Source organism: Patella vulgata, chromosome 1, assembly GCF_932274485.2.
Source record: "Patella vulgata chromosome 1, xgPatVulg1.2, whole genome shotgun sequence".
In the NCBI taxonomy this organism is placed as follows: domain Eukaryota; kingdom Metazoa; phylum Mollusca; class Gastropoda; family Patellidae; genus Patella; species Patella vulgata.
The window spans coordinates 21161948-21189754 of NC_065879.2; the positions used below are offsets into that span (position 1 = coordinate 21161948).

General features: G+C 34.9%; 2 protein-coding genes across 5 annotated transcripts; one reads left to right on the forward strand and one right to left on the reverse strand.

Annotated features, from left to right (window-relative positions):
• Positions 1-419: 419 nt before the first annotated feature.
• On the forward strand, positions 420-6897 carry LOC126816609 (splicing factor C9orf78 homolog). The gene is made up of 9 exons (XM_050543298.2): positions 420-576; positions 1685-1799; positions 2281-2339; positions 2524-2610; positions 3321-3398; positions 3918-4049; positions 4931-5067; positions 5435-5533; positions 5970-6897. The coding sequence occupies exons 1-9, from the start codon at positions 479-481 to the stop codon at positions 6050-6052; spliced, it is 888 nt and encodes a 295-aa protein (XP_050399255.1). The 5' UTR covers positions 420-478; the 3' UTR covers positions 6053-6897.
• LOC126816455 (beta-1,3-galactosyl-O-glycosyl-glycoprotein beta-1,6-N-acetylglucosaminyltransferase) lies at positions 5934-27760 on the reverse strand. 4 transcript variants are annotated; one of them, XM_050543054.2, is made up of 6 exons: positions 27424-27760; positions 24925-27269; positions 24396-24488; positions 10106-10986; positions 8386-8630; positions 5934-7791 (listed from the first exon to the last, which is right to left on the reverse strand). In XM_050543054.2, exons 4-6 carry the CDS (start codon positions 10984-10986, stop codon positions 7469-7471), a joined length of 1449 nt encoding a protein of 482 aa, XP_050399011.2. In that variant the 5' UTR covers positions 24396-24488; positions 24925-27269; positions 27424-27760; the 3' UTR covers positions 5934-7468. The 4 variants fall into 4 exon arrangements, with proteins under 4 accessions (XP_050399011.2, XP_055958065.1, XP_050399027.2 ...); XM_056102090.1 differs by lacking the exon at positions 24925-27269; XM_050543070.2 differs by lacking the exon at positions 27424-27760 and having other exon boundaries at positions 24925-27276.
• Positions 27761-27807: the final 47 nt, after the last annotated feature.

Here is a 27807-nt window from a genome sequence, read left to right on the forward strand (position 1 = left end):
TAAAAAGAACACTTTTATGAGAAACGTGTCACGGTCGTGTGCTTTATCCTTTATCACCAGATGATGGGATGGGAGGTGCATTTAAAGCGCGAGATAATGATATGTGATTCACAATTAATGGTTTGTATCAATGAAATTGAATCACAGTGTGATCTTATTAATTCATAATTAGCCTATTAAAAAGTATTATTGACGTCAAGCGGGTTGTTGGATTTCCCTCTTTAAAAAGTTCAGTGTGTGTATGTATGCCTACGTAATTTGGAGATGATGGTGGCATCATGCATTGTCAACTGTCAAATTTCCCTAACAGGAACCCGGCAAATCCCCTCCTGCAAAAATTCCTGGATCCGCCCTAGGTACACGCCTATGTTAAAGTAACACCGCGTGTGACTCGTGCATCTTGGATTGCGGTAAGGGAGATTACTCTTGGAATATTGTCTCTGACGTTGGAGGTACGTATAGTGTTGATTTTATAAACATGGCCGAATTTAAGAAAAGAAAAGTGAATAAAGTGTTAAGAAAGCGTCGACACTCTTCGGATAGCGACGAAGATTCGGAAAAAGAAGAAGAAGCAATGTATGTTGTAGATAGAAAATGATTTTGTTTTGAAATTTTATCCGAAATTCATAAAATCATTCCAAAACGACCCCTTATATTATTTTAGAACCAGTGTTATACTGACACTCATGTGTGTACTCTAGTGGAAACCTCAAAATACAATAAATGCTCGTTCTTATATGATATGACACACACAGGACCTACTGAAGGGTTTAGAGGTTTTGTCAGGGAATGAATGACTACAATAACTTCTCCAACAGTGCAGAATAGTCAGCATTCATTATTGTTATAATATGTGTAGTGATCATCTACATATGTAATGTATGTTATTACGAGGAGAACCCCGGGAAGTGTGGATACCTAATCGAATTCTGTTAATCTTTAAAATTTTAGGTCAAACAGTTAACCATTTAAGAATCTTATGAAAGCCAATAAGAAAAAAGGGGGTTGGGTGTCCGAATGGTTAGCACCTGCGTGCTGTATCATACAGCCTGTCATTGAGTCAACTGTTGTGGTTTAGAATCCCCGGGTGTACGTGACAAGGAGTAGGGTCTCCTGTGCAATCTCGGGGTTTTTCTCCGGTCCCCTGGTTTCCCCCCACAGCAAGCGAATTATTGAAATAAAATTAAACCATATGTTAGTCCCGAAATGACCTAGTATGTGTCGAGTGGATGTTAAACCCCATTTCTCTCTCTCTCTCCAATAAGAAAATTATCATGACAACTGTTTTATATGTACGTGCAAGCCATGGTCCCCATGGATGATCTTTGCAATGAAGTTTTATATACCAAGTATATCCAAATAGTTAATTAATTATTGGTACTGTGTAGTGAATCTGATTTTAGGTAGCCTGCTGTTTATATTTAGTATACATGCCTATCAAATGCGTGCACTTCTACTATGAAAATAAGAAAATGTGAATAATTTGGAATAGGTAGGCCTAATATATTTTGTTGGTTGGATGCGATATATATATATTATCCCTACCACATTGTTGTGCATGTACATGTACAAGAACCCTCGCATTTGGAATTTGAAAGGAAAGTAGACTGTATTGCAGCTGTCCGGGCACAATTTCTCTCACAGCATATTTTTACACATATTGTCATTTATTTGTATATTTCAGAACTAAATTAGAAGAAATAAGAGAATTACAGAAATGTCGGGGTCGTCAGAAAGGAGTCAGTGCGGCCAGTTTAGCTCTAGGAAAGAAAATACCCAAAACAGTTGAATCAGATACGGTAAGTGATTTGATATACGGTACTGTACCATGTATTGTTAGCAACCCAAGACTAAACACAAGTGTTTCACTGTAAGGCTTGATCATAAACATGGATGACTCCATGCCAGTCATACTCAAGTTGCTCACAGCTTGGGTTCATTGTGACCTTTAAATTTATGGAAAATAAAATGAAATAGAGTTTAACATCCTAATGTTCTGTTCCGACCGGGCTAATCAAGACGGGCATTTGCCATATAGTACTGTCTACTCTTACAAATGTATAGCGAATTCCAACTTCTAAAGGTTCTTTTGCTTGTATGCCAAATTGCCAATGTGTACAGGGTCTTGATTTTATGTCCTATCCAAATGGCTATACTTTGTACCTTCCCCTTGTCTTGCATTACTGACAATGAATATATTAAACATTATGTCTTTGGGCATTGATATATTTTATCATGCCGAAGCTTATTAGAGTTATTATTTATTTATATTATTTACAGTGTGATCCATTTAAGATGAAAACAGGTGGATTTGTTGATATGAAAGCTTTAAAATCAAAGTAAGTTTTAAAATATGATTAATTTTCTAAAAAAATAAATGATTTTAACCCTTGAAGATGTTTGATATTAACCTGAATTTGACATTTGTATTTAGTTTTTTATGCATTTGCTGTTTTTGGGGTGCTCTTGCTTGAATTAGGATTGTTTTTACTAACTGATCTACTACAATGTTTTGTTTTCCAGACCATTGAAAGTTGACGCTGAAGTAACAGAGGCTATTGGAACGGCCTTTGCTGCAGAAACTAATAGACGAGATGAAGATGCTGAAATGTAAGGATAGTAAACATAAGTTTCTCACCTACGTAAAATAGGGTGGAAGGGGGTAGGGTGGCCAAATATGCTTTAGCTCATAAGGTCTGTCATTGAGTCAAGTGGTGCAGATTCACAGTCACACATGTACGTGACAAGGAATAGGGTCGTATACCTAACCCTGTGGGTTTTCTCTCCAGAGCTTCTGGTTTCCTCTCATTATATTCAAGCAGATTATAAAAAATAAGTTGTACCATGTGTTAGTCCAAACGTTACCTGGTTTCTGTTGAGTTGTTGTTAAACCCCATTCCTCTCTCAAATGTAAAGTAATTTTCAATGACTAGAGACTAATAATTGCCCATTACTTGTATGTTGATTCAACTGGCTTTGTCCCAATGTTTGCTTAGAGTCTGATCATGATGCATGCTGAGCTTCTGATCATGGTGTTTGCTGAGAAGTTTCTTAGGCTTTTTAGTGGTGCAGGGAGGTTGGCTGAACAAGGAAAATTGCCATGATCTTTGGACGGATAAAAACGGGGTCCCATGATGTATACCATTGTAGGCACGTTAGGAATCAGTTGACAGTTTTGAAGTTGAAATAAGAGTAGGCCATAGCACAGCAATCGGCACAAAGTTTCCCACATTGTATGGCATTTGCCTGGCTTGATTATTTAATTTGTTTCTATGAAGCTATACATGTATATCTGGGTAAATGTAATATTAATATTTTAGGGTGAAGTATGTGGAAGAAGAATTAGCTAAAAGAAAAGGAAGATCTGCTCAAGAAGAGAATGGAGGAGGTATCCTTCCGTAAGTAAAGAGAAAAAACCTAATTTAAAGATACATTATGTAAGATTTAGATAAAGAGCTGGCCATTCATTCATATTGCTCTATTCTGTGTTAAGATATTAGCCTTTGAAGGTTGGACAGGAAGTGTACATTGGTTGTAACCACCATACTGGTTGTTCTAAGCTCAGCCTTGCCTCTCCATTTTTAAATTAATTCAAAATATTGCTGAACCGTTCTAATCTACTTAAAATCGGGGACATCCGATGACAATGAGGGTTGATTATGGTCTTGCCATGTAAATAAATGTCTAATTAATAGTTTATGTAACATTTAAGGCCTAAAAGAAAGACTAGCAGTGGGAAAATTTAGCTATAATGCATGTTTAATATATTCCTCACCATAATATTGTATCACCTAGCAGCACACACTACATTCTATTTCATTCAGATACAATCGTATATCCGATTTTCAACACCAGTGGTTTCAAATTTTGAAAAGTGACAGTTTCTGTTATAATATTTTGGTTAAACTTTTTTTCAGAACGGAGGAAAATGATGACCAATTGTATAACCTACCCGATTATCTTCAGATTAAATCGAATTCTAAAAAATCTGAAGACATGTTGTCCAATCAGATGTTATCTGGTATACCTGAAGTGGATCTCGGAATAGAGTAAGTTTATAATTAGATTCTGCAGCCGTAAGATGATCATGTAATATCTTATGCTAGGTTCCCATTATCACAAGGGGGGTTGGATGGCCGAATGGTTAGCACCTGCGTGTTGTATCATAAGGTCTGTCATTGATTCAACTGTCATGGTTTCAATTCCCTGGTTGTACGTGACAAGGAGTAGTGTCGCCTGTCCAAACTCGTGGGTTTTCTCCGGATCCTCCGGTTTCCTCCTACTGCTAAAGACCCCTACGCGCAAGCGAATTAGTGAAATAAAATTGAATCATGTGTTAGTCCTAAAATGACCTAGTTTGTGTCGAGTGGATGTTAAACCCTCTCTCTCTCTCCACTATCACGATTCGTGCTGGGATTGAAATCATGGTTTTAATCGTGGAGTAATCATGGTGATCGTAAGGTCTGTTATTGAGTCTCAAAATGACCTGGTGGACATCAAACCCACTTTCTCTTCCTCTCAATTTTTATCTCGGATTCTAGGACAAGGGTAAGTAACTGTGAGTAAGACATTGACTTGGTGGCTCAGTGATTAAGATGTTGACTGGGAGCCGCGGTGGCTTGGTGAGTAAGACGTTGACTGAGAGCTGCGGTGGATTGGTGAGTCAGACGTTGACTCACTAACCTGGAGGTCATGTGTTCATCGGGATTTTCCGGCGTGGTTCCCCCTTGTCAGTGGTGCAGGACAAAATAGTTGTTTGGATGGGACAAAAAACCAAGATCTGTGTACCCATTGACATGCACATAAAAGAACCCTTTACAGTTGGAATTTTGTCTGGACAAAATTTCCTCCATGGCAGCTGCATGGATCAATGCAGAAAAGTAGGATGCTAATTTATTAATATTTTTTTGTCCTTTTAAAATATTTTCAGAGCCAAAATAAAAAATATAGAAGCTACAGAAGAAGCAAAACAAAGACTTATTCAAGAAAGAAGAAGAAAAAAAGAAAACGAAGTTTCAGACTTTGTACCAACAAACATGGCAGTCAATTTTGTACAGCATAATAGATGTAAGATATTTCATTAAAATTTGATGTTTGGTGGTCAAGTGGTCTGTCATTGAGTCAAGTGTCAAGGTTAATGTCTTAATCTTGTATGTTACAAGGAGTAAGGGTCGCCTATCTAACCTAATTTTTTTCCCCAGCATCCTCTGGTTTCCTCCCACTCTTTAGGATCTATAACAGTCAATTGTATACATGTGAACTCAATTTATCTTTCCATTCTTAGAATTGAAACTATTCCTGTCCAATTGACAGGGAGATCATGCTCCTTAATTTGGGACGCTATGATGGACGTTTTCAATAGACTGCTTGTTGATTGACAGGTCTGTGTGCTTAAATAATAAGTTTCTGTATTTGTTTTGTATTGTCTCTACAGTTAATATTGATGATACAGCACCTATTTTAAAGAAGCCAGAAGTAAAACCGGAACCTGAACCATTACGGGTCGGTGATACAGATTCTGCCAATTCAAAAGGTAAAATTTTGTTGATTATCATATTTTAGCTTTTACAGATATTTTTGAATGAAGACTTTGTTTTTTTATTTTCGGGGTGGGGCACTTTTGAGTGCGCTTTTCTCACAAGGTCTGTCTTTGACTCAAGTGTTTGAGGTTTCATTCCTAGGCTTATACGTAACAGAGGCTAGAGCATCTTGCCTAACCTCATAGGTTTCCTATGGGTCCCTTCTACTGCTAAAGATCCTAAGCTGCTACACACATGCAGATTATTTAAATAAAATTATGCCACAGGTTGTTCCCAAAATGACCTAGTTTTTGTTGTATGGGTCTCTCTCTCTCTCTCTCTCTCTCTCTCTCTCTGTCTTTGCAGCTATTCTGGCAAGGGAAGTAACTCTATTATGTTGCCGACACTGCTTAGGAAATTTACATCTAATTTATTATTCACTATTTACAGACTCATCATCAAACAATAAAACAGAGAAAGCCACTGATGATTTCCATTACGAAAAATTTAAAAAACAGATGAGGAAATATTGATCTAGCGTTTTAGAGAGAAGGATGAATTGACCGGAACATGTTCATATCAGAGCTGTGTATGAAGTGGTGTATAGAGGTTTTTGTGATGCCTGGAACCAACTCCTTGAATTTATGGTCGCAAGGGGCCTAGTACCCAAGAATGCGAGAAAGGGAGACAGTTTAACTATGTATACAAACAGATGGAACAAACATTTTTTATAAAAATTCATTAGAGCAGTTGTACAACAAATTTAACAGCAATAATTCTCCAAAAAACTTTTAATTTTAATTTCACTCTTTGACTGGATGCCCTCCTGAAATGGATGTCCAGGGCTGTCAGGCTCTCTTCCCCTCTCCCTGCACAGAACTGTGTGTATTAGATCTGATAGACAAGATATGGTGCCCGAACTAATTAAAGGGGTCATCGTCTGATAATAGTCTTACTATGGTCAGGAAAATACACACAATGGTGGATCAGTTTGGTTTTTTTGAGTCACTTTACAAATTTTGAAAGAAATACTGCCTTTGTTATGGAAACTTTGTGAACGCTCTAGTAATACACACAATGTCAGATCAGCAACAAATCTCCACACAGTTACGATTAAATTTGTTGAAAAATAATCCTGTTATTGGGAAACAGAATAAATTTTATTTGATAATTGTCCATATAAAATAAGAACCAGAAATGCAATAAATTTTAATTTTAATTTCCATATGTTAGACCATGCTGAATGAAATGTTGTAGGTTATCCATTGAATCTAATGTTATTGTTTATGTTTAGTTATGTATTAGGTTTTTATATTAAGTGCTTAAATCAGACTGTAAACATGTAATTATTGTAAATAAATTTATTTTATTTAAACAATCATCATGGTTACATTGGTTTTGAGGTAGGGATTCTGAGGATTCTAGATCTGGATTCCTGATGTGCTATACAATACATTGTCTATCTAGACTGTTGTAATCTACCACATCCAATATAACCCCCTTGTACACAAGCTTTGTAATCTACCACATTCTATACAACTCCGATGTAATTTACCACATTCAGTATAACCCTGTTGTAATTTACCACATTCAGTATGATTCTGCTGTAATTCACCACATTCAGTATAAACCTGTTGTTATCTACCACATTCAGTATAAACCTGTTGTAATCTACCACATTCTATGTAACCCCCTTGGAGTTTAGGCTACCACATTCTATATAACCCCCTTGTAGTTTACCACATTCAGTATAACCCTGTTGTAATTTGCCAGTGAGTAACTGGCTCACTAACCGGGAGGTCACAGTTTGCTCCTGGTGTTGATCGAGAAAGTTTATCCTTATCTTCCGGCATGGTTTCCCAGTGTCAGTGGTGCATTACGGAGGGCCATTTGTAACCTTTTTTCATTGGGACTCTCTGCAGCAACCATCACAAACAGCCAATCTTCTTTTATATTCTATTTTTAACAACATATAAATTTCTATAAAAATCCACTTTAAACTGAGATTCTCCTGATAATTGCTGGGATTCCTTGTTATTCATCCACTCTTCTAAACAATCTATAGCATACGGATCATATTCTATATCTAATTTATTAACGAACAGTTCTTGTCGGGTTGTTAATAAAGGGAGATCACCCACTCCGAAAACACACAGTTCTCGAACACGTTTTCCCTGACATGGCCAATTGAAATAGTTTGTACCCCAAGCTGTGCCCCAATTCTTAAATCGAGCTATATATGGTAACACAGAATGATTCAATTTTCTGTGATCTGAAAAATTAAAAGAAGCAACATACATAATACTTTAAAGTGACTTTACAGGATATAAATGTACAATCGCCCCAAATATTGAAATTACCTTTAATATTACAATCATCCATAATATTGTGATTACGTTTCAGTTTACAATCACCGCTAATGTTGTATTTACCTTACAATCACCGCTAATATTGTAATTACCTTTACAACCACCGCTAATGTTGTAATTACCTTTACAATCACCACTAATATTGTAAGTACATTTAAGATTACAATCATCCTCAATATTGTAACTACTTTTAAGATTACAAATACCATACTATTGTAATTAGATTTCGGATTATGTTTCAGTTTACAATCACCGTTAATATTGTAATTACCTTTACAATCTCCGCTAATATTGTAATTATATTTACAACCACCGATAATGTTGTAATTACCTTTACAATAAACCACTAATATTGTAATTACCTTTAAGCTTACAATCATCCTCAATATGGTAACTACCTTTAAGATTACAAATACCATACTATTGTATTTAGATTTCGATTACAATCAATCCAATAATGTAATTTCCTTTCAGATTACAATTAATATTGTAATTACCTTTAAGACCTCCGGGTGCTCGTAGATGTGGATTGTAATTTACAGACGAGAAAAACGTTTCATCTGGCATTCTTGTTTTCTTCACCCATGATGTAAAATCGACCACCCTTTTATCGTGTAAAATAAATTCCACAAAACCTTTAATTACGGCTATGTGGCTGTTGCCCTTTATAGGTTTGATTTTATGTGGTGCTGGGGCATGTTCTTTCCATCGTTTTGTGAACTCTTCGTCCTTTTTACCGGATCTGGAATAGAATTAATACATCTAATTATGCAATAAACTTTAGGAAGCTATCGCATCCTGGGGCACTGTATTGTTACCTTGCTAGACCAATTAGTGAGCATAGCGAGAGACAGAGAGAGAGAGACAGAGAGAGAGAGACATTATTATACTTGACTGCGCATAGGGGTCTTTAGCAGTGGACAGAACCCGGAGAAAACCCAGGAGGTTGGACGGGCGATCCTACTTCTTGTCGCGTAGAAGTGGGGAATCGATATCACGACAATTGACTCAATGACCTCCCTTATGATGCAGCGCGCACGCGTTAAACCAAGATGTCATTGGTTCAACCCCGTTGTTGACCAAGGTAGTTCCTCGGTATTTTTCAGCCCGTTTCCAATTGTCAGGACGCAGAACGGAGAGTCTGACAAAGAAAGGTGTCTAGTCGTTCGGATGGGACGAACACTCGGGGGCCACCAATGTACTGATTGGCGTGCTCATAATTATAAATGAAATGAAATGAAATGGGGTTTAACGTCCTACTGTTCTGCTCCGACTGGGCTAATGAAGACAGGCATACACCATACAGTGTGCTATGAGGGGAATTTTGCTCGAGCAGCGACACAATGGCCTACGCTTAATTCCAACTGCCAATAGTTCTTTTACGTCCCATCCGAAAGACTAGATAGCTGTCTCTTCAGACCCTCTTTCCTGCATCATTGACAAGGGCAAACCACGCCGGAAAATCTCGATGGGCGTGCACATAATGATAAATACCCCGTCACGGAAATTGAGAAAGGGTAGAGGGAAACCCCTCTGATTATTACATTGCTTGTCTTCATTACCCCAAATGGTACTGCAAAATAGGGCTCTGAAACCCATTCATGGGCTTACGAGCCTGGGGACAGAGTGGGGGGGGCTGACCCCTAACTTTCGGGCAATCTGACTTTTTGGACAGACGGGTAAAGGGAAAACAAAAAATATTATTTCATCTAGTTGGCAAAATAAAGTGCACAAAACTAATAAAACACCAATTTTACTTTTTTTTTTAAATGAACACCACGAATTTGTACTGAATTGACTATGAAATAGAACATTTTGACTGGAACCACTCTAATTTGTGCGACATTTTTGGAGCATCGATTTTTTTTGATTTTTTAATTCAGCTGCTAAATCATAACTCATGGGCTAGAATAGCAGAAAAACGCATTTGCTGCATTTAAATTTTCAAATTTTCTCGTGGAAGGCGACATTGATTGGTTGTTTGGGATTCTGGTCAGCCACGTAAGGTTGGCTATATTGGACCACATGGCACATTGAAGTTGCTCTTTGCTGTATTCACGGGCTGGAATAACAGGAAAACGAGTTTACGTCCTCTCGTTAGACGACCCGCACCGCCGTCTGTAACCCGATTTAAGGTTCTGTCCCCTAAAACTAATCGAGCCCTGACGGCTATGACCCCATTTCATTTCATTTAAGAATATATAATTTAATGCTTACAGATTCATGGAGCCATCGACGAGATTGGCGCCACGTAGAGATTTCAGTATCTGGACTAGTTCAAGGTTAGTTTTAAGAGGAAAGTCTTGGCCAGTTAGATTTATAAAATATCGCCATGAATATTTCAATAGATCTTGCATGCAGATAAACTCGGGTTCAATAACACTGAACGTTCCCCACTTCACATTCACAGATCTCGAGGAGATGAAGACGTTATTAAAACATCGACTGATTTGATTAAAAGCGGTTTTAGTATTTTCTTCAGTTTTTTTGTCGACATGGATACAATAGTAGTTACTGGGCCTATAAATGGCTCGCAGTAATTTTTCCGTTTGTTCGACAGTTTTGTATGTGACAATACTAAACGCGAGTGGAAAATCTCCCTCTTCTTGAGTCACATCCATCTTGTATTTTCTGTTCCGTATAAAGTCATCGCAGTCTTCAGTATATTTAACGTAATTATCCGCCGTGACGAATCGTCTTTGTAAATCACCGAGCATTGTTTTCACTTGAGTAAATTCGTACAGTGACCCTTGGGTTAGTTTATCACAATTTGGACGAAATGTGTCGTCGTTGTCTTCCTCCTGGTTATCAGCCATCTGGTTTGAATCATCTTGACTTGCGTTTAAAGATAGTAGATTTGCACCCTTATGTTCTGCTTCCTTTGTATTTCCAGCTTTCTCTGCGTTTACATTTAACTCGTTCGTGCCATTTTTATTGGTGTTATGGGTGTCCTTTTCACTATTTTCTCCAGAATTTGGAAGGTTTTTATTTTCCTGTGGCATATTTTGATGTAGGAGATTCAGTTGTACAAACATCAAAACAAAACCACAAGAAATAAATAAATTAAACACCGTCTGTTTTGATACTCTCATCCACATCTGAAATAAACAATAAAGGGTTCACATATCGGAACAAGTGCAGTTTTGTTTTGATAAAGATACATTATGTAAGATTTAGATAAAGACCTAGCCATTCTTGCCATAAAAGTTCGAAAATAGATAATGTAAAATGAATAATTTGAAAATTTCATTCAAATTACTCTATTGCGAGCGAATATACTAGCCTTTGAAGATTTGACAAGACCTGTGCAATAATTTCAACCACCGTTCGAAGCTAAGTCTCGCTCCTCCATTTTTAGCTTAAATCAAAATATGGCTGAATATCAAGAAAACTCATCGCATAAATTATACGTTTATTCTTTTCAAATACACCGGGGCACATATAACTTGACAAGAGCCTAAAATGGAGTTTTGCACAATTATGACTACAAATATAATGGGCAGAATAAACGAAGTCGTTGTTTTTGATGAATCGTTCTACAATGTCATCGATATCTAGCTCGAAAGTACAGTTAACATTCATTAGGACTAAGTTTGTCAGACGACCATCCGTCATAGTAGAACCATCTGATAATAAAGGATAACGCACACGACCATGACGATTTTCTCATAAAAAGTGTTGTTTCAAAATTTTCGTTATGTAGAGAAGCAGGAGGGGTAGGGTCTACCCCATTCACCACCCCCTCCGGATCCGCCCCTATGTTACGTAACAGTTCATGATATTTTGCCCTGTGAACAACACTTGTCAAACCTAATGGCTACCTTGCTGACAGAGTCGATCATATATAACCTGAGCAATATTTACATTTGGACCTCAAGGTAAAATCAACCGTTTAATTTGCTGAACTATACAATTGATATTGTGCGCTATTTAAATATACAGACTGAAGCTGTTTTATTCATGTATATAATAGGCCCAACTATATCAATATAGAGTAGCACTAGCCGTCACGTATTAAGAGGCCCAGCAATACAAAGAAGAATATTATGTGAAAAGTTCAATTGAACTATCATTATTGTAAGACATTATATGTGAGAAATGCACACGGTTTTAACGTCTCGTCAACACCATTCTTATTTTATTGTGAGACTAATACATGATTATTGTTTATTATCCTTGTTTTGGGCGGCTGTTTTAATATAAGCTGATAAAGCTGTTTTAAGTTGTTGAATAAAATAGTGTTTAAACCAAGTTGCCTTTTGCAATAATAGGGGAGAATTTTGACTGGACAATGGCCTCTCCAACAACTGATATAACAGATCACAAAATGGATTGGGGTTTAACGCCCTACTGTTCTGCAGCAACCAAGCTAATGATGATATTAAAATAAGATTATCATATTACGTATCTCTCTGATTATAAACCCAGTCAACAATACTGGGATCTTAAAATTATACAACCACAAACTTGTTTGTTTTATAAACGAAAATTAATTTACGAATCACACCACTAAATCAACAAGTAAGCTTACCTCTATAATTCATAAAATAAACCACTAATGCCACCTCTATAAAAAAAACACTAGTCACCTCTATAATTCCTAAAATAAAGAACTAATGGCACCTCTATGATTCCTTAAAAAAACACTGATGTCACCTCTATAATTTCTAAAATAAACCACTACTGACACCCCTATAATTCCTAAAATAAAGAACTAATGCCACCTCTATGATTCCTAAAAAAAAACACTGATGTCACCCCTAGAATTCCTAAAATTAACCACTACTGTCACCTCTATAATTCCTAAAACAAACCACTAATGTCACCTCTTTAATTCCTAAAATAAACACTAATGTCACCTCTATAATTCCTAAAATAAAGAACCAATGTCACCTCTATGATTCCTAAACAAAACACTGATGTCACCTCTATAATTCCTAAAATAAAGAACCAATGTCACCTCTATGATTCCTAAAAAAAAACCCACTGATATCACCTCTATAATTCCTAAAATTAACCACTAATGTAAAACTTATTAAAATTCCTAAAATTAACCACTAATGTCACCTTTATATTAATTTCTAAAACAAACCACTAATGTGATCTCTATAATTTCTAAAACAAACCACTACTGTCACCTTTATAATTCCTAAAATAAAGAACCAATGTCACCTCTATGATTACTAAAATAAACCATTAATGTCACTTCTATGATTTCTAAATTCAAGCACTAATGTTACCTCTATACTTCCTAAAATAAACCACTAATGTAACCTTTATAATTCCCAAATTCAACCACTAATGTCACCTCCATCATTCCTCCAGAAAACCACTAATCTCACGTATAAAATGTCTGCAATTTCTAGCCTTTCTAGAATACTTTCAAAGAACCCGATTCCCGTAATCCACGTCAAGTTTTGTCCCTAAAATTCACAAAAACTCTAAAAGTAACGTAATTCACTACGTTACCTTGGCAAAGAATACAATCTTCAAACTTAGAAATTGGTGGGGTTTAACGTCCTACTATCCACCACCCACTGAATGTATTAAGATAGTTATTTAAGTTAAGAGGGGATTCTATTCTACTGTTAATCTTACCTTTTAAATGCACACAAACACAAAAATGGCATAGAACATAATCCCAAAGTCAAAAAAATAGTTCCAAATATAATCTACAATATTCAGTGTTACAATATATATATATAGTTACCATTATTATGTTAATACACGTGATTTATATGAAGAAGGGTGTTGTCTATTCTATATAATATTTTTTATTGTATACGTCTATTTACATAGTTTATTAATATCAATCCTTTAATATGCAACGAGCACCTGACGTCTGTACAGCTCAGTTTTTATTATTAATTGTATGAACCTCTTGACCTTTCTTATTATTAGTTATAGTCAAGGGCTTATTTCCCCCTCTACACAATCTAGGTCAAGTCGGGAATAAAAGATGGTTCAATTTAATTGCAATAAGTTATTTAAATTAAGAGAAAAAAAGTTATTTAAATTAAAAGAAAAAAGTTATTTAAACTAAAAACAAAAATATTCAAATTACCCCCCCCCCCCCAAAAAAAAATAAACAACAAAAAAACAAACACACATTTTAATTAAACGCCCCCTCAGCTTACATGGATCTACGTTATGGATGTAAATATCCAAAGACTGTCATATTAGTTAGTGGACATGTCTGATCGTGATGGGGTCTTCGGTATAATGTCATCGCAGTCTTCAGTATATTTAACGTAATTATCCGCCGTGGCGAATCGTCTTTGTAAATCACCGAGCATTGTTTTCACTTGAGTAAATTCGTACAGTGACCCTTGGGTTAGTTTATCACAATTTGGACGAAATGTTATGGATGTAAATATCCAAAGACTGTCATATTAGTTAGTGGACATGTCTGATCGTGATGGGGTCTTCGGTTAAAAATAACCATAACTTTTTATTACATTATGTTTTATATTAACTGATTCAACAGATTTTATAAACATGATTTAAAGGTACATTATGGGAGATTCGATAACGAGTTGGCAGTTCTCACTCTAATAGTTAAAAACTAGATAATGTTAAGGCAGTTTGCTGAAAATTTCATTCAAATTGATCCACTATGAACCGAAAACTAAGGATTGAAATTTCCGCCTAGCCTCGGTCATCATTACTAAAGTCAGTACGATAAACAGCATAGTCTCGATTATGCATTTAATCGTTAAATCGTGAAGGAAAGTTATGCAGTAAATCGGCTCATAATTCACTAACGTATGTTTAAAATAATTTAAATATTGAATCAGTGATCGGTTATAAAGGGTCTAAATTGAGAATGGGGATATTTCTCGTAGAGTCGCATATAAAAACTTACGTTTAGCTAACTAGCCAGAACATTGGATTACGTTCATTCAACAGCTTATGTCACCCACGTGATCCAGTGGCAAACCGCTTTATCCCAGCTACGAGTTGCAACTAACGAACTGGCTCTTTTCACAGTCGCATTGGATCGCGATACCAGCCTCCCCCAACCCCTCCTCTACTCCTTAACGCCCACGCGTTGTGCTATTCACTCTTAGATCAGCATGCATTATGCAAGAGCTAAATCTGCCTATCGCAGGTCTTTCTTTAGGCCCGAAATCTTACCTAAATTATTAATTAGACATATCCAGACCATAATCAACTCTCGATGTCAAAGCTAGCCTTCGATATCGACTGGATTAGAATCATATATGCTGCAAACGCTCATTGATAATTAAATCAAAACAATGGATAATCGAGACTATGCTTTTTAACGTACTAACTTTAGTAATGATGAACGAGGCTAGTCGGAAATTTACAAAGCTGATATCTCGGTTCATAGTAGACCAATTTGACTGAAATTTTCAACAAATTACCTTTATATTATCTAGTTTTTAACTATTATAGCGAGAACTGTCAGCTCTTTATCTAATCTCCCATATTGTAGCTTTAACAAACAAGATATGTATTATATAGCAGATTTATTGAACAATATGATTAATTTGTAGACAATGTTATCAATCAGTAAAGAACCAGTACATATTTATATAGACAACATCAAGATATCTGTCTACAGAGTTTTAGAACTTGGAAGTTGTAGAACTAAGACAATGTCGTCCACCATCAACATAAATAAACTGACCAGTAATATAACTAGCCTGGTCAGATGCTAGATAGGCGATTGTTTTAGCTACGTCTTCTGGTTGACCAACTCTACCCAATGGGTTGTTGCTAGCTTGTCGTGCAAAAAACTGAAATGAAATAAAATGTTTTGCAACGTGCTAGTTTTCTGACGCAATATTGTTTGTGAAGTTGGTTATATGCCATGAAGTGTGCTATGGGGGGAGATTATGCCCGGGTAAATCAAAAACAAAATTTCTTTTTCTGAAGATTAAAAATGCATTGCTAAATATGCCTATTGAAGGTCTTTTTTTTTTGTTTTAAAGGTTATTTAAATTATTATTTAGACATTCGTTCACATGGCATGCCCATATACAACTCTCTAGAACATCAAATGACTGAGATATTAAGTACATTAGACCATCCACGTCATTTAATCGTTTAACGAAAAAAATAGAAAATAGAGACTTGTTTATTATCGTAGCTCAGGATAAAACAATTCGATTGAAACTTTCAATATATTCATTTTTCATTATATATTGCAGAATCCCTTTTACAGATAATCACCAGCTCCTTTTCTAAATCTTATACAATGCACCTTAAACCTTGAGTGTTTTATACACTGAAAAAACCCTTGTGTTGGATCTCAACACAAGAACTTGTGTTAAAAATATTTAACACATGTTTGTGTTGTATTGCATTGCAATGACACAAGTTTGTGTTTTTTTCAATGTCTTAACACAAACTTGTGTACATTTATAAAATCTTATGTGTTTTTTTTTCCATATAATTAATTACGTCGACATTAAAGATAACATTTATTATGTTCCTTTATCACTAGCCTATATGTAAAACCACTCTTCCTGAATTTGAATGTCGAGTAATTCACTTGATTTATTTTTTAATATTTCTAATTATCTAAAAGGATATATTAATTATTACAAACATTAAGTAGAAATCGCAATGTATGTATCGTGCGATGCATTTAATATCTCTTTTAAAACAACGTATTTTATAACAGTATACTGATATAAGAGATCAAAGTTTTAGTCAATTATTATCTAAATATAAACTATTTATTTAATTAGATATAATAAAAGATTATTCTGATTCTACTCTTTGTATATTTTCACATCTTGTCTCAGACAATATACAGAGACAGGTTATTACAATGTCTGCATTTGGAAGTGTCTGATTGATATCGCCCCAATAAACTTGACACATCAAAGACAATAACAATTGTGTTATATCTACGTTTTAATGGGCGTGGAAATAGTCGAGTTAATCTTTTTATTTAATTTAATTGGTTCATTAATCGAAATTGGAAATTTATTCTTACCTGTAAATGACCAATTAAAATGAATTACTCTTAAAACAAAGAAAGAAATATTTATTGAAGTAATTTTGCGGTATTAAACCCTGTGGTACTGCAAATGTTAACTGTATTATTAAGCATTAGTATCGAAAAAAGTGATATTGTTGTAAAAAAAGTTTGTTCAGAAAATAAGAATATCAGGTTTGTGATTTTGGTATTTTTTAATACAATGTATTTATAACGCTAATTTTTCGTTTCGTTTAAAACAAAATATACCTCCATTTTAATTGGCCGAAGGATGTGTGACTAATAGAAATATGGCGGGCGGACAAACTGACCAAACAGTATATTTCGAGGTATTTGAGGTAAGCTAATTTAATATTATATCATAACTGCATGTGCATAATTGTGTTTCTGTTTGATTAAATATTCAAAAAATAATTCTTAGGATACAACCTCGACACCAGTCCGCCCTGAATTGCAATTTTGTGTTCTGGGCGCCATTTTGAATATAATACAATCCAGCGATAGTGTAGTCTAATTCCTTTAAAAGGGAATCCGAATTTGTTAATTTTCTGCAATACCACTTCGGTGGAAGCGGACGTTAAATAAAGCTATTTCACGTACAAAGACAGACAATAAAATCCAGGTGAATTTGGAAAAATATTCATGTATTTTCTTGATGAAGAGTAGCTATTTCAATTTGTAAATGCCCAGTCATCTTAGACAAATAATAATTCCAACTTCAAATCAGTTGTATTTATTCAAATCATACCATGAAGAATTGTATTTTTCCACTTGCATAATAATAAAAACTTGACTTTTATTATTTTATTTCTTCAGGCCAAGAGCATGGAAAATTGGTAATTGCCTTGTATCACTGCTAACTACAAATCACAGGGAGCCTTGGGCAGAAATGATAATATGGTTCTCAGATATGTTACTGTGTACAGACTGAACAGAAAATATTTATACACTTGCTATTACAGTACTGGCCAAATTTTTCTAAAAACGTTGCAGAAGTAACTCACTAAAACTGAAGTATGAATAAAATCATACACCGTGAATATATTGAACTGAATATTCTTACACATAACCATAGGCGTACGGGGAAATTTTTGACTGGGGGGCGGTGGTGGTTGGTGCCCCAAAAATGTAGTTAGGTTCTTAATATGTTACATAATAATAATAAATTCGCTGTTAAATTGGACACATTCAAGAACACAATATTTTTTTATACAACTTTTACAAAGTACAATTGTGTGCCCAAATTTTCCCAGCATTTGGTTCCCAGCCCCCCCCCCCCCCAGCTCGTACGCCTATGCACATAACCATATTGACATCTACTTCACATTGCATGGTTGGTCTACGCAACGCCGTGTATAGATAAAGTTGCGACAACTGTGAAGCCAGGAATTTCATATGACGTCATGCAAACTTATTTATATGACCTATTATATTGTTGGATGTCATAGATTTCAGCGAAAAAGTGTATATAGGACATAAAACATACATTTTTTAAACGAAAAGTATAGCTGAACATACTATTTTTAGTATTATACAACAAGAAGCGCACATTATTGTTATATAGCCTTATTCTATAAGAAAAATCAAAATAAAAGATACACTAGATAAAAGGAATTTTGAAAAGGGGGGGCGCTGCAAAATGAAGGCATTGACCGCGGAGACGGGGCTTGCCGCTGAGGGGGGAGGGGGGGTCCCAAGAAAATTATCCGTCATTTCCTTGCATCTGTAGCCATTCCAAGAGCTATTTCCCAGACTGGTGTGTTTGAGTCGATGGTTCGAGTCATTTGGGATCCCTACAACGGGTTGGGAACGGACATATTTGAGTCTGAGAAACGGCACTTTCAGCCGTAAAAAAGGGCATTGTTGAAAATTAGGGGGGGGGGCGCCCCTCGCGCCCCCATTGAATCCGCCTCTGATTAAACATATTTAACTTGCTTTCGCTTTTAAAGGAGCTAAATCGCTAATATTTGGGAACTAGAAATTGTCACAAATGGGTCGCACTAACCTTGATGTTGACAAATACGTAAGACGATATGAACATCAAGGTGATATATGCATATATGCAGCATAGATAATTAAAACTTCTATTCAAGTTAAACCAACTGTATCTATTTATGTCTTACGTCGAGCTGAATACATTTTATGATTTATTGTCATTAAAACATCTATTGGTGTTAACAATGTGTAACTAAAAACTAAAATTGGATCTTATTATTGCCAATGATATAATGTACCTTGAATTTTTTATCACGAAGTCTATCGCATCCAGATATTTAAAGCGCGTTTACAATATATTCATTTTTTTGTATCGTAAAATTCATCTTCATTTGACGAACTACACCCAAACTACAGTCAGTGTAAACACGGTTTGGAGACTGTATCTGAACTACAGGGTACATCGAACTACAGTGTACATCATGCTTAAGAGACACTATCTAATATCCAACAGGAAAAATGACGATTAATTTAATATCCGCCAATTGGTGTTGCTGCTATTTTATATTTTCAAAATTTATCTTCAAATTCAGAGACATCGAAAACCATATAAAGGACATTGCAAAAGTCATATCTTACGTATCTTAAGAGATGCCCTTTTAGTCTACCAAATTTATGTTTTTTTTGTTAAATTGCCTTATACATGTATTACCAAATTCGGTAGCCCTTTTAAAAGAAATGCCCGGCACCACATGGAAAATACATTTCTTTAATTGATGTTTGTCAAATTCGATTTCCGCACATTTCGCGTACATAACCACGATATAATGGTCGAACATTACGTACATCAGATAAACTATTTTTAAAGCCCAAAACTGTTCAACTAGTCTCTTTTGGTTATCAAGCACCTGTTTTATGGGATAATCTACCATTTAGTTTAAGATGTTGTACATCTCTATATTCTTTTAAAAAAACAACTTAAATCACATTTATTTCATGAGGCTTTTAACTGACTCTGTATACAATTGTTAACATGTCCATAATCTTGTTGTTTATTTATGATTACATTGTCACTTTGTAAAGTGCCCCTGAACATGTTTTATGAAAGGGCGCGCTATAAATATGCTGTAATAATAATAAGAATAATATTACCAAATTTTGCGGCCATTATGAAAGAAACGCCCGGCACCATATAACAAATACTTCTTTTTTTTAATTTGACGTTTGTCAAATTCGATTTTTCGGCACATTTCGCTTTCATAACCACTCTGTGTATGAGGAATTTAAAAAGAAATCATTTACAATCCAACGAGTAAATAGTAAAACACACTGATTACGAGATATCGCTCTCAGAAAATTCCCCGATTTTGGGTATGATTTTGTTTGATATATTTATCACTGAACCAAACTGCATTGGTTTCTTTTGCATTTTTTTTTAGGGTAAAACGTTATATTATCCCTCAACGTCTAATACTGCAAGAAAAAAACAAAATTTGGTATGTAAACCTGTATGAAGCCATGACGTCATAGCTTTTATGGCGTCATCATTGGGACCCAAAATGAGTTGTCGTAACTTTCCCACAGTCTACTCACTCATGTGCTCATCGTTGTATACCAACTAACGTTGAAAAAATCAATTTACGTCGATTTTTGAACATTTTAAAAGCCGTAGTTCGATTCGGCGCCCAAGAAAAGATATAAATATACACCAAAAACATGGCAATCAATCAAGTTGAAGCGTTTTGGCGTAAAACATCTGTTTAGGCGAGATGACGTGTTTTTGGTGTACATGAGTAAGCAATAATGCTACCTGACTAAAATACCCCCCCCCCCCGCCTTTTGCATTCGCATGTAGTCATACATATGAGTCTCAAAATAATATAATATATTGTTAAATTATGCTCTTTTCAACTCCCCCGCCCCCGCCGCCGCCCCCTGCTCAATGAGTTATTTTACTTTTATTCTGCCATCTAAATAACTCTATACCCATGACTGGTGTACCAAGTTAAATCCACATCAAAACCCCATTTGTCGATAAGTGTATTTATAATAATCACTTGAACATCCTTGGAGAATTATATCTATTTAGTGAATATTAATACCAAAGAAAGAAAACAACTCTAAATTCTGAATATAAAGTCATCAAATTCTTTTACAGATCTTATTGTGGAAACCCAAAAGTTATATTGCCTTTTTAATCACATTTTTGTTTTTAATGTCAAATACCAAACCATCTCTAATATTGTTTCATTATATAGAATGCAGTGTAATCCTAAACACTAAAGATTTGGCCTGAAAACTTGAAATAATATAGAGGGATCATCAATAATTAATAGTAACATTCGATAATTATAAAAATGTATTATTGTAGGATGAAATCAACCTTTATTTTTAAACATTTAGTGAACATTTCGGATGTTAATGCCTCTTTTATATAAAATGGTTTTATTAATTAATCAATTTTTGTTTTACAAATTTTTAATTTTCTCCATTTTGTTTGATTTTTATGCTATATTTATTTTATCTATCTATAATTATTTGCCTGTGCTTTATCTATTAGTTCCCATTTATATACTGTAGAAAATTTTGAATTCCTAATCTGTTAAAGGGACTATTTTTTCTTAAAAGTATTTCAATTGAGTGCATCATTAATGTCTTTAGTGCTTGGTTTGGTTGATATTAAATTTAGATATATTTAAAATGTATGTTTTGGGACCATGGGGTAGGGATATTGTGAACATATATATTATATTCTCAGTTCTTTTTAAGGTTAATTGTAAAAAAAAATTAAATAGCTTTTTTTGAGGGGTGGGGGGATATTGTTACTATTGAACACAATTTTATTAGTATTGAAATTAACTTTGTTGATTAATATTCCAAATGTCTCGGTGCTTTATTTTTCAATTTAAATAGCTACTTTTTATTTAATAATTGGGAATGGGGGGGGGGGGTATTTTTTCATTGTATAACACAATTTTATTAGTATTGGAATTAACTTTGTTTATTAACCTTCGAGATGTCTGTATTGGTATTAATTAGGCATTAATTTATTTTTTCATATCATTTATTGAATAAATAATAATTTAACAAACAAAATTATTATGTCATTTATCAATAATTACAGCTTAAACAGAACGAATGGAAGGGGTTGCATTCGAAAGGTTGCTATACTGGATATAAATTGGTAAAATACAACACAAGTTTTTGTTATACACAAGTTTGTACGAAACAACACGAGTTTCAGAAATTTCAACACAAGTTTCAGAAATTTCAACACAAACAAGTTTCAGAAATTTCAACACAAATAATGTGTAGATTTTCACACAAGTTTTGTGTTGTTTCAACATTTAACACAAGTTTTGTGTTGTTTCAACATTTAACACAAGTTTTGTGTTGTTTCAACATTTAACACAAGTTTTGTGTTGTTTCAACATTTAACACAAGTTTTGTGTTGTTTCAACATTTAACACAAGATTGTGTTGTTAAATAGAGACACCTAACTTGTGTTGAAAATAACACAAGTTTGTGTTGTTTCAACACAAGTTTTTTTCAGTGTATGTGCTACAATCGCTTGTCTCTGTGTGTAAAATGTATTATGTTTGTGTATTTTATTATTTTTTTTTTTTTTCGATTTTACAAATTGTGTTTGTAAAGCGCCACTGAGCAACACTTGTGTTGAATATTCGGCGCTATATAAATGATAGATTATTATTATTATTATTAAATTCAAGAAAACTTGTTGGATGCTACTATATGTTTAAAATAAAGAAATAAATAACCCCGGTGTTCACACCATAGCTACTTATATCAAGAAAGTCACCCAGCAAAATATTGAATCCATGTCGTTAGTTTATAATAAATGAAGAGTCCAGGGAAGAACGATCAAAGTCACATTTTTGTCTTTTGGCATAAAAGGCAAAACAGACTTTTGGACGAGAATGCTTGACGCGAACAGAAAAACGAGTGGGTTTAATTATAACTTCAAACTGTTGTTTAATACGAATCATAATTACCAGTACAACAACAGACTTCCACTTTTCGGCCAAATTAATGATAAATATGTCAGACAAAATCATACCCAAAATAGGTCGAATTCGGCAAAAGCAAAATGACGTAATTAACTTAATTCAACACGGCGTTCTTCAGGAATTATCGGTGTCTTCCAGTGGTGGGAGGATAAATAATTTCTTTTTAAATTCCTCAAATACAGAATGGTTATGCAAGCGAGATGTGCCGAAAAATCGAATTTGACAAACATCATTTGGTCGGGCGCATTTCTTTCAAAATGACTTCCAAATTTGGTAATATAATACCATTTAAAACCCCCCATAAATTTGGTAATAAAAGGGCAGCGATAAACTCTTAAGATGTGACTTATGCCATGTCGTTTATCATAGGCGTACGGGGTAATTTTTTGACGGGGGGGGGGGCGGTGATGGTTGGTGCCCCAAAAATGTAGTTAGGTTCTTAGTATGTTACGTAATATAATAATATCTCTTTTGCGATGAATAAGTTCTTAATTTCTAAATCATCAATATAAGAGAATTAAATTTTATTTACTTGTAATATACACAACTAAAAACAGTTGTTTATGTAACTGTTACTCGTGGCTTACTGTACTCTAGACAATAGAGGGTACGAGTCTTAAGATTTCTATTTAATTGCGTAACTATAGACAGACACTCTGAATTTAAATTCGTTGTTAAATTGGACACATTCCAGAACACAATATTTTTTTATACAACTTTTACAAAGTACAATTGTGTGCCGAGAATTCTTGATGGTAGAAATTAAAAATGTCCGGCAAAATGAAATCCAAAATGGTGGAATTTAATTAATAGTCATTTTTTCCCGTTGGGTATGGCTTTATCTATACGGCTTTGGACTAGTCGTGTCATAATGAATACTGTCATATTATGGGCAATGGCGTCATAATATGAATATTGTCGTTATACTGTCATATAATATGCTGACGTCATATACTCAAAGCCATTAAAAACGCAATGCTAAATTCAAAGTTTATTCACTGCAACAAATTTTAACAAATGTACCTAACATTTGACAAAATCGAGATAACAAGCATCTGTGGATAATTTCACGAAAGAATTCACTACAAATGCACAAAACCGAAACGTCTGAGAACCATGAAACAAAGCAGGGGTCAGCTGAAGTCAATATCGGGTATGTCCATTGTCCACCCTTAGCTCTTAAACATACCGGAAGTCGCCTTGGCATGAACTGGCACAGATGTCTGACTACACGCTGTGGGATTATTTGCCAATGATTTTGGAGTGCCTGTGCCAACTCTGCAACAGTTCCTTGTGGCACGGCTTGAGTTCAAACAAAAAGACAAGTGTTGCGTTTGCACAAACAAAGTTCATTACCGAGAACGGATATTGCGTTCAAACCCAGAACTCCACAAAAAGAGACCCATCACAAGTTTCAACTATGTGCCATAAGATAGGAAAACCCCCAAAAAGGTTTACCAGAAATATTTCAGGAATTAGGCATTGCGTTTTTAATGGCTTTGACTGGCTCGCTAGTCTGCAGGTCGGATGTTCGATCCTTGCATTGGCCTAGAAAGGTATTTATGCTTACCAGAACATACAGTCGACTAAACTTGGCTACAGTTGATTCTATAATAGCTTTGCTCGTAGTCTCTTGTCTCAGGTCTCCAATTGTTGTTATAATCTGCGGGAAAAATCCAAAACAATTGTAAATCAATTAAGCAACAAATAACGAAAATTGAATGCACAAACTTAGACATTTTGGGGTAGTTCAATTTTTCAAAAGATAATTTAGGTCTAATGAAACTTTAAGATGGGTTGAAAAGTCACATACCAAAAACTGATATGTTTAATGAAACAAATGTTTTATTTTGACGTGAATTGTAATTTATAATTAAACAAAAGACTAACATTATCAGATGATATGCCAGCTTCTGTACACAGTGATACCGTTTCATCCAGTTTAACTTTATTCCGACCAGTCAAAGAAAGCTTTGGACCAAATTTAGAGAAGTATATCGCTGTTGCAAATAAAAAGCAAACCGATGCCTTTTAATTCAAATATAGCTGTACGTACAAACTTTGAATTATAACCGGGGTCCATATGGACCCCATCATACCTGCTATGTGATTCTCACAACGTGTACCCACAGGGATTAAAATAATTGTAAGAAGTTACACAGACGACTAAATGATTAGCTTGCTGTTATTTTCGCCCCATATCTAATGTCAAATTGTCCAACCATAACATAGCCTTCATTTCGTCAAATCGTACAACTGTAACATAACCTTCATTTTATCAAATCGACCAACCATTTTCTATCTCGGCACATTTTGTTAACAAGAGTCGCCGGGAATCAACAACAGTCACGTGTAAGTATTATTCCGTTAACTATTTATATATTACATACTCTATACCATATTATGACTCTCCATGACCATAAGAGGTCCTATCTACTACATTCTGGACTAAGACTAGTAATTATTTCCCTATATTGAAAAAGACAGCTTTGCGTTTATTATTGGAAGATAACATAAATGGCTTGTATGTTGACTGTTGTGCGTATCTCTGGCTCAGGAACGTTGTTGGTACCATCACCATTGTAAATCATTTGACAGACCAGAATGAAGAGTGAGAACTATGATTGGTCAGCCATGTATCAGATTCCATACCAGGGGGTGGGGATCATAAAACTGTTGTAGTGTTTCATAATCAGATTATCTGAACTTAATTGTCCTATGTAAATACAGCTATGTAGGAGACATTTTAAAATTTATAGGCACTGCATGTTTCAACATCTTAGATTTGACCACAATTTGGCACTGTGCTTTTCGACGAAAATGTTAAAAAATCTAATATTGCATGATAATTACTGTTTTAAAGGATTTTCTTGTTTGATTTATATTGAATTTATGTTATCTTTTTACAGAATGCATTTATGTTCAAAAATAAAAATGTTCTGTGGAAATCAAAATTCATGTGCTTTTAAATTTATTTCTGAAAACCCGCAGTTTGCTGCTGTATAATGGTGTTTGGATAATGCTGCACTATTGGTCTGAAAATGCATGGATTTTCATAATCGTTGGCCAGGGCATTGCATATATGTTTGTTTATTAGACTACAACAGATTTGTTCAAACAGCAAGAACATGTGAGGTTTATAGGACTAAGATTAGAAATTATTTCCCTTTATTTCATGATGGACGAATGTAGTGCCAGTTATTAATAGACAATTTTTCCCTTAATTTTTTCTCCCCTTTTCTTGCATTTTTGGGTTGATTTTTTGGTCTAGAATTGGAGAAAAGGGATCAAATATGCAATTTAATAGCAGTTTTGGATAATACTGATGATATCACAGCGGAGGGATAGGGGGTGTAAAATGTCTTTCTGCAGAGCTATTATTGTGTTGGAGGTGAGATTTTCACCCTATAGTCAACATCAAATCCTCGTAGCAAAATATCTAAACGGTCAACCCCCTACAAAATTATGATGAGAAGATTGCCAAACACGGTCCCATGTGCCTATAATTATTGGAATATATATGACAGATAATCAAGTTAAGTATATAGTAACTGTATAGTAAATATTGTTATATATAATGATAAACTTGTATCAGCTACAGTCTCGTGTGTGTAACTATATTAGAGATAACGTTATAGTCTAAATTTGACCATAATCAATATGGCTACTAACATCACGGATAGACCACTCTGCAGTATTTGTTTGTTTAAACGATTTTAAACAACCTAAGATAATCGACTGTCAACATTCGTTCTGTTTCACATGTCTAGAAGATCATATCAACAATGCATCTGCTAACATTCAGTTTCTCTGTCCATTATGTCGTCATAATGTAAATATCCCGATTGGTGGTGTAAAGGACTTTGCGTCCAATGTAGATGTCCGGCAGGAGTTGGTGAGCGATATTGGTAAGGCAGAAATTCCACAATGCGATGTTTGTAAAACTGGTGTTTTTTCTGAGTTCGGGTGTGAAGAGCGTGAACAATATTTGTGTAGTGCTTGTAGAACAACCCATGATGGGTTTAATCTAAGTCGTGGACACATGATTTTAGATATTAATGTTGCATTACAAACAACAAGAGGAGATAATGCCGGTCCGAAATCTAAAAAAATCTGCCCAAACCACCATGACAAAGAAGTGCGATGTTATTGTAAAGATTGTTCAACCGCTGTTTGTTCCGATTGTTTTGTAACAGATGTTCAAACCAGAGATGAGCTTGAAGGCTTACGAGCCGAAATAGAAAGTCATGTTTGTCAATTTGAACAATTTTATAAATTGTTGATCAAAATTAAAACAGATATTGAACACTCTACAAACACGTCATGTGATGCTGTTGACCGACAAGTTGAACAAATCTGTTCTGAAGCCAAACAAGTTGGTGAGGAAACAAAAACCGAGATTGTGAAGTCACTTGATGAGGAAGTAGATAAAATGACCAAACCCCTGAAAAAGATGGAAATATTAATAGAAGATTTAAAAGCCAGTGTTAAATGTACAGTAGATGTTATAGAAGATAAATCTATTGTCCAGGTTTTAAACAGAATACCACAAGTTAAACAAGAACAAGAAGAATGTTGTTTAAGAAGGTTGGATATACCTGATGTAAAATACACATGTTTTGAAGAATCAGTGATTGATAAAACATTGTTAGTAAAACAACTAGGAACTTTACGGTATCAAGAACAATCAACCGCATGTTCCTGAAGCAACGACCGCGAATTTTACAACTAGTCGTTGCTTCAATACTCAACAATTCCCGAATTTTTGCGCTCGTTGTGTTTACACGTGACTAATTAGCATTGTCCAATCAGAGGTCGTGGCACATAACACACTGTAAACAAATATGGCGGCCTCCATAGAAAAATAAATAGCCACGTTTACAGCCTTTGTTGATCAACCATGATTTCCAGCAACCTTGACATTGATCGAACCTTGAACTTTGCAACTCGATTGTCACATGTAGACATTTTAGCTAGAAGCG

Bases quoted from the DNA above. Each gene is read 5' to 3' on its own strand.
- LOC126816609 (XM_050543298.2), top strand. From the start codon at position 479: ATGGCCGAATTTAAGAAAAGAAAAGTGAATAAAGTGTTAAGAAAGCGT. The intron at 2,340-2,523 runs GTAAGTTTTAAA...TTTGTTTTCCAG, and splicing joins ATGAAAGCTTTAAAATCAAA to ACCATTGAAAGTTGACGCTG. The intron at 5,068-5,434 runs GTAAGATATTTC...TTGTCTCTACAG, and splicing joins TTTTGTACAGCATAATAGAT to TTAATATTGATGATACAGCA.
- LOC126816455 (XM_056102090.1), bottom strand. From the start codon at position 27,522: ATGCGGTTGATTGTTCTTGATACCGTAAAGTTCCTAGTTGTTTTACTA. The intron at 24,489-27,423 runs GTATATCCAACC...TTTTTCCCGCAG, and splicing joins ACATGTGTATTTTACATCAG to ATTATAACAACAATTGGAGA. The intron at 8,631-10,105 runs GTAAGCATTAAA...ATTCTATTCCAG, and splicing joins GTCGATGGCTCCATGAATCT to ATCCGGTAAAAAGGACGAAG.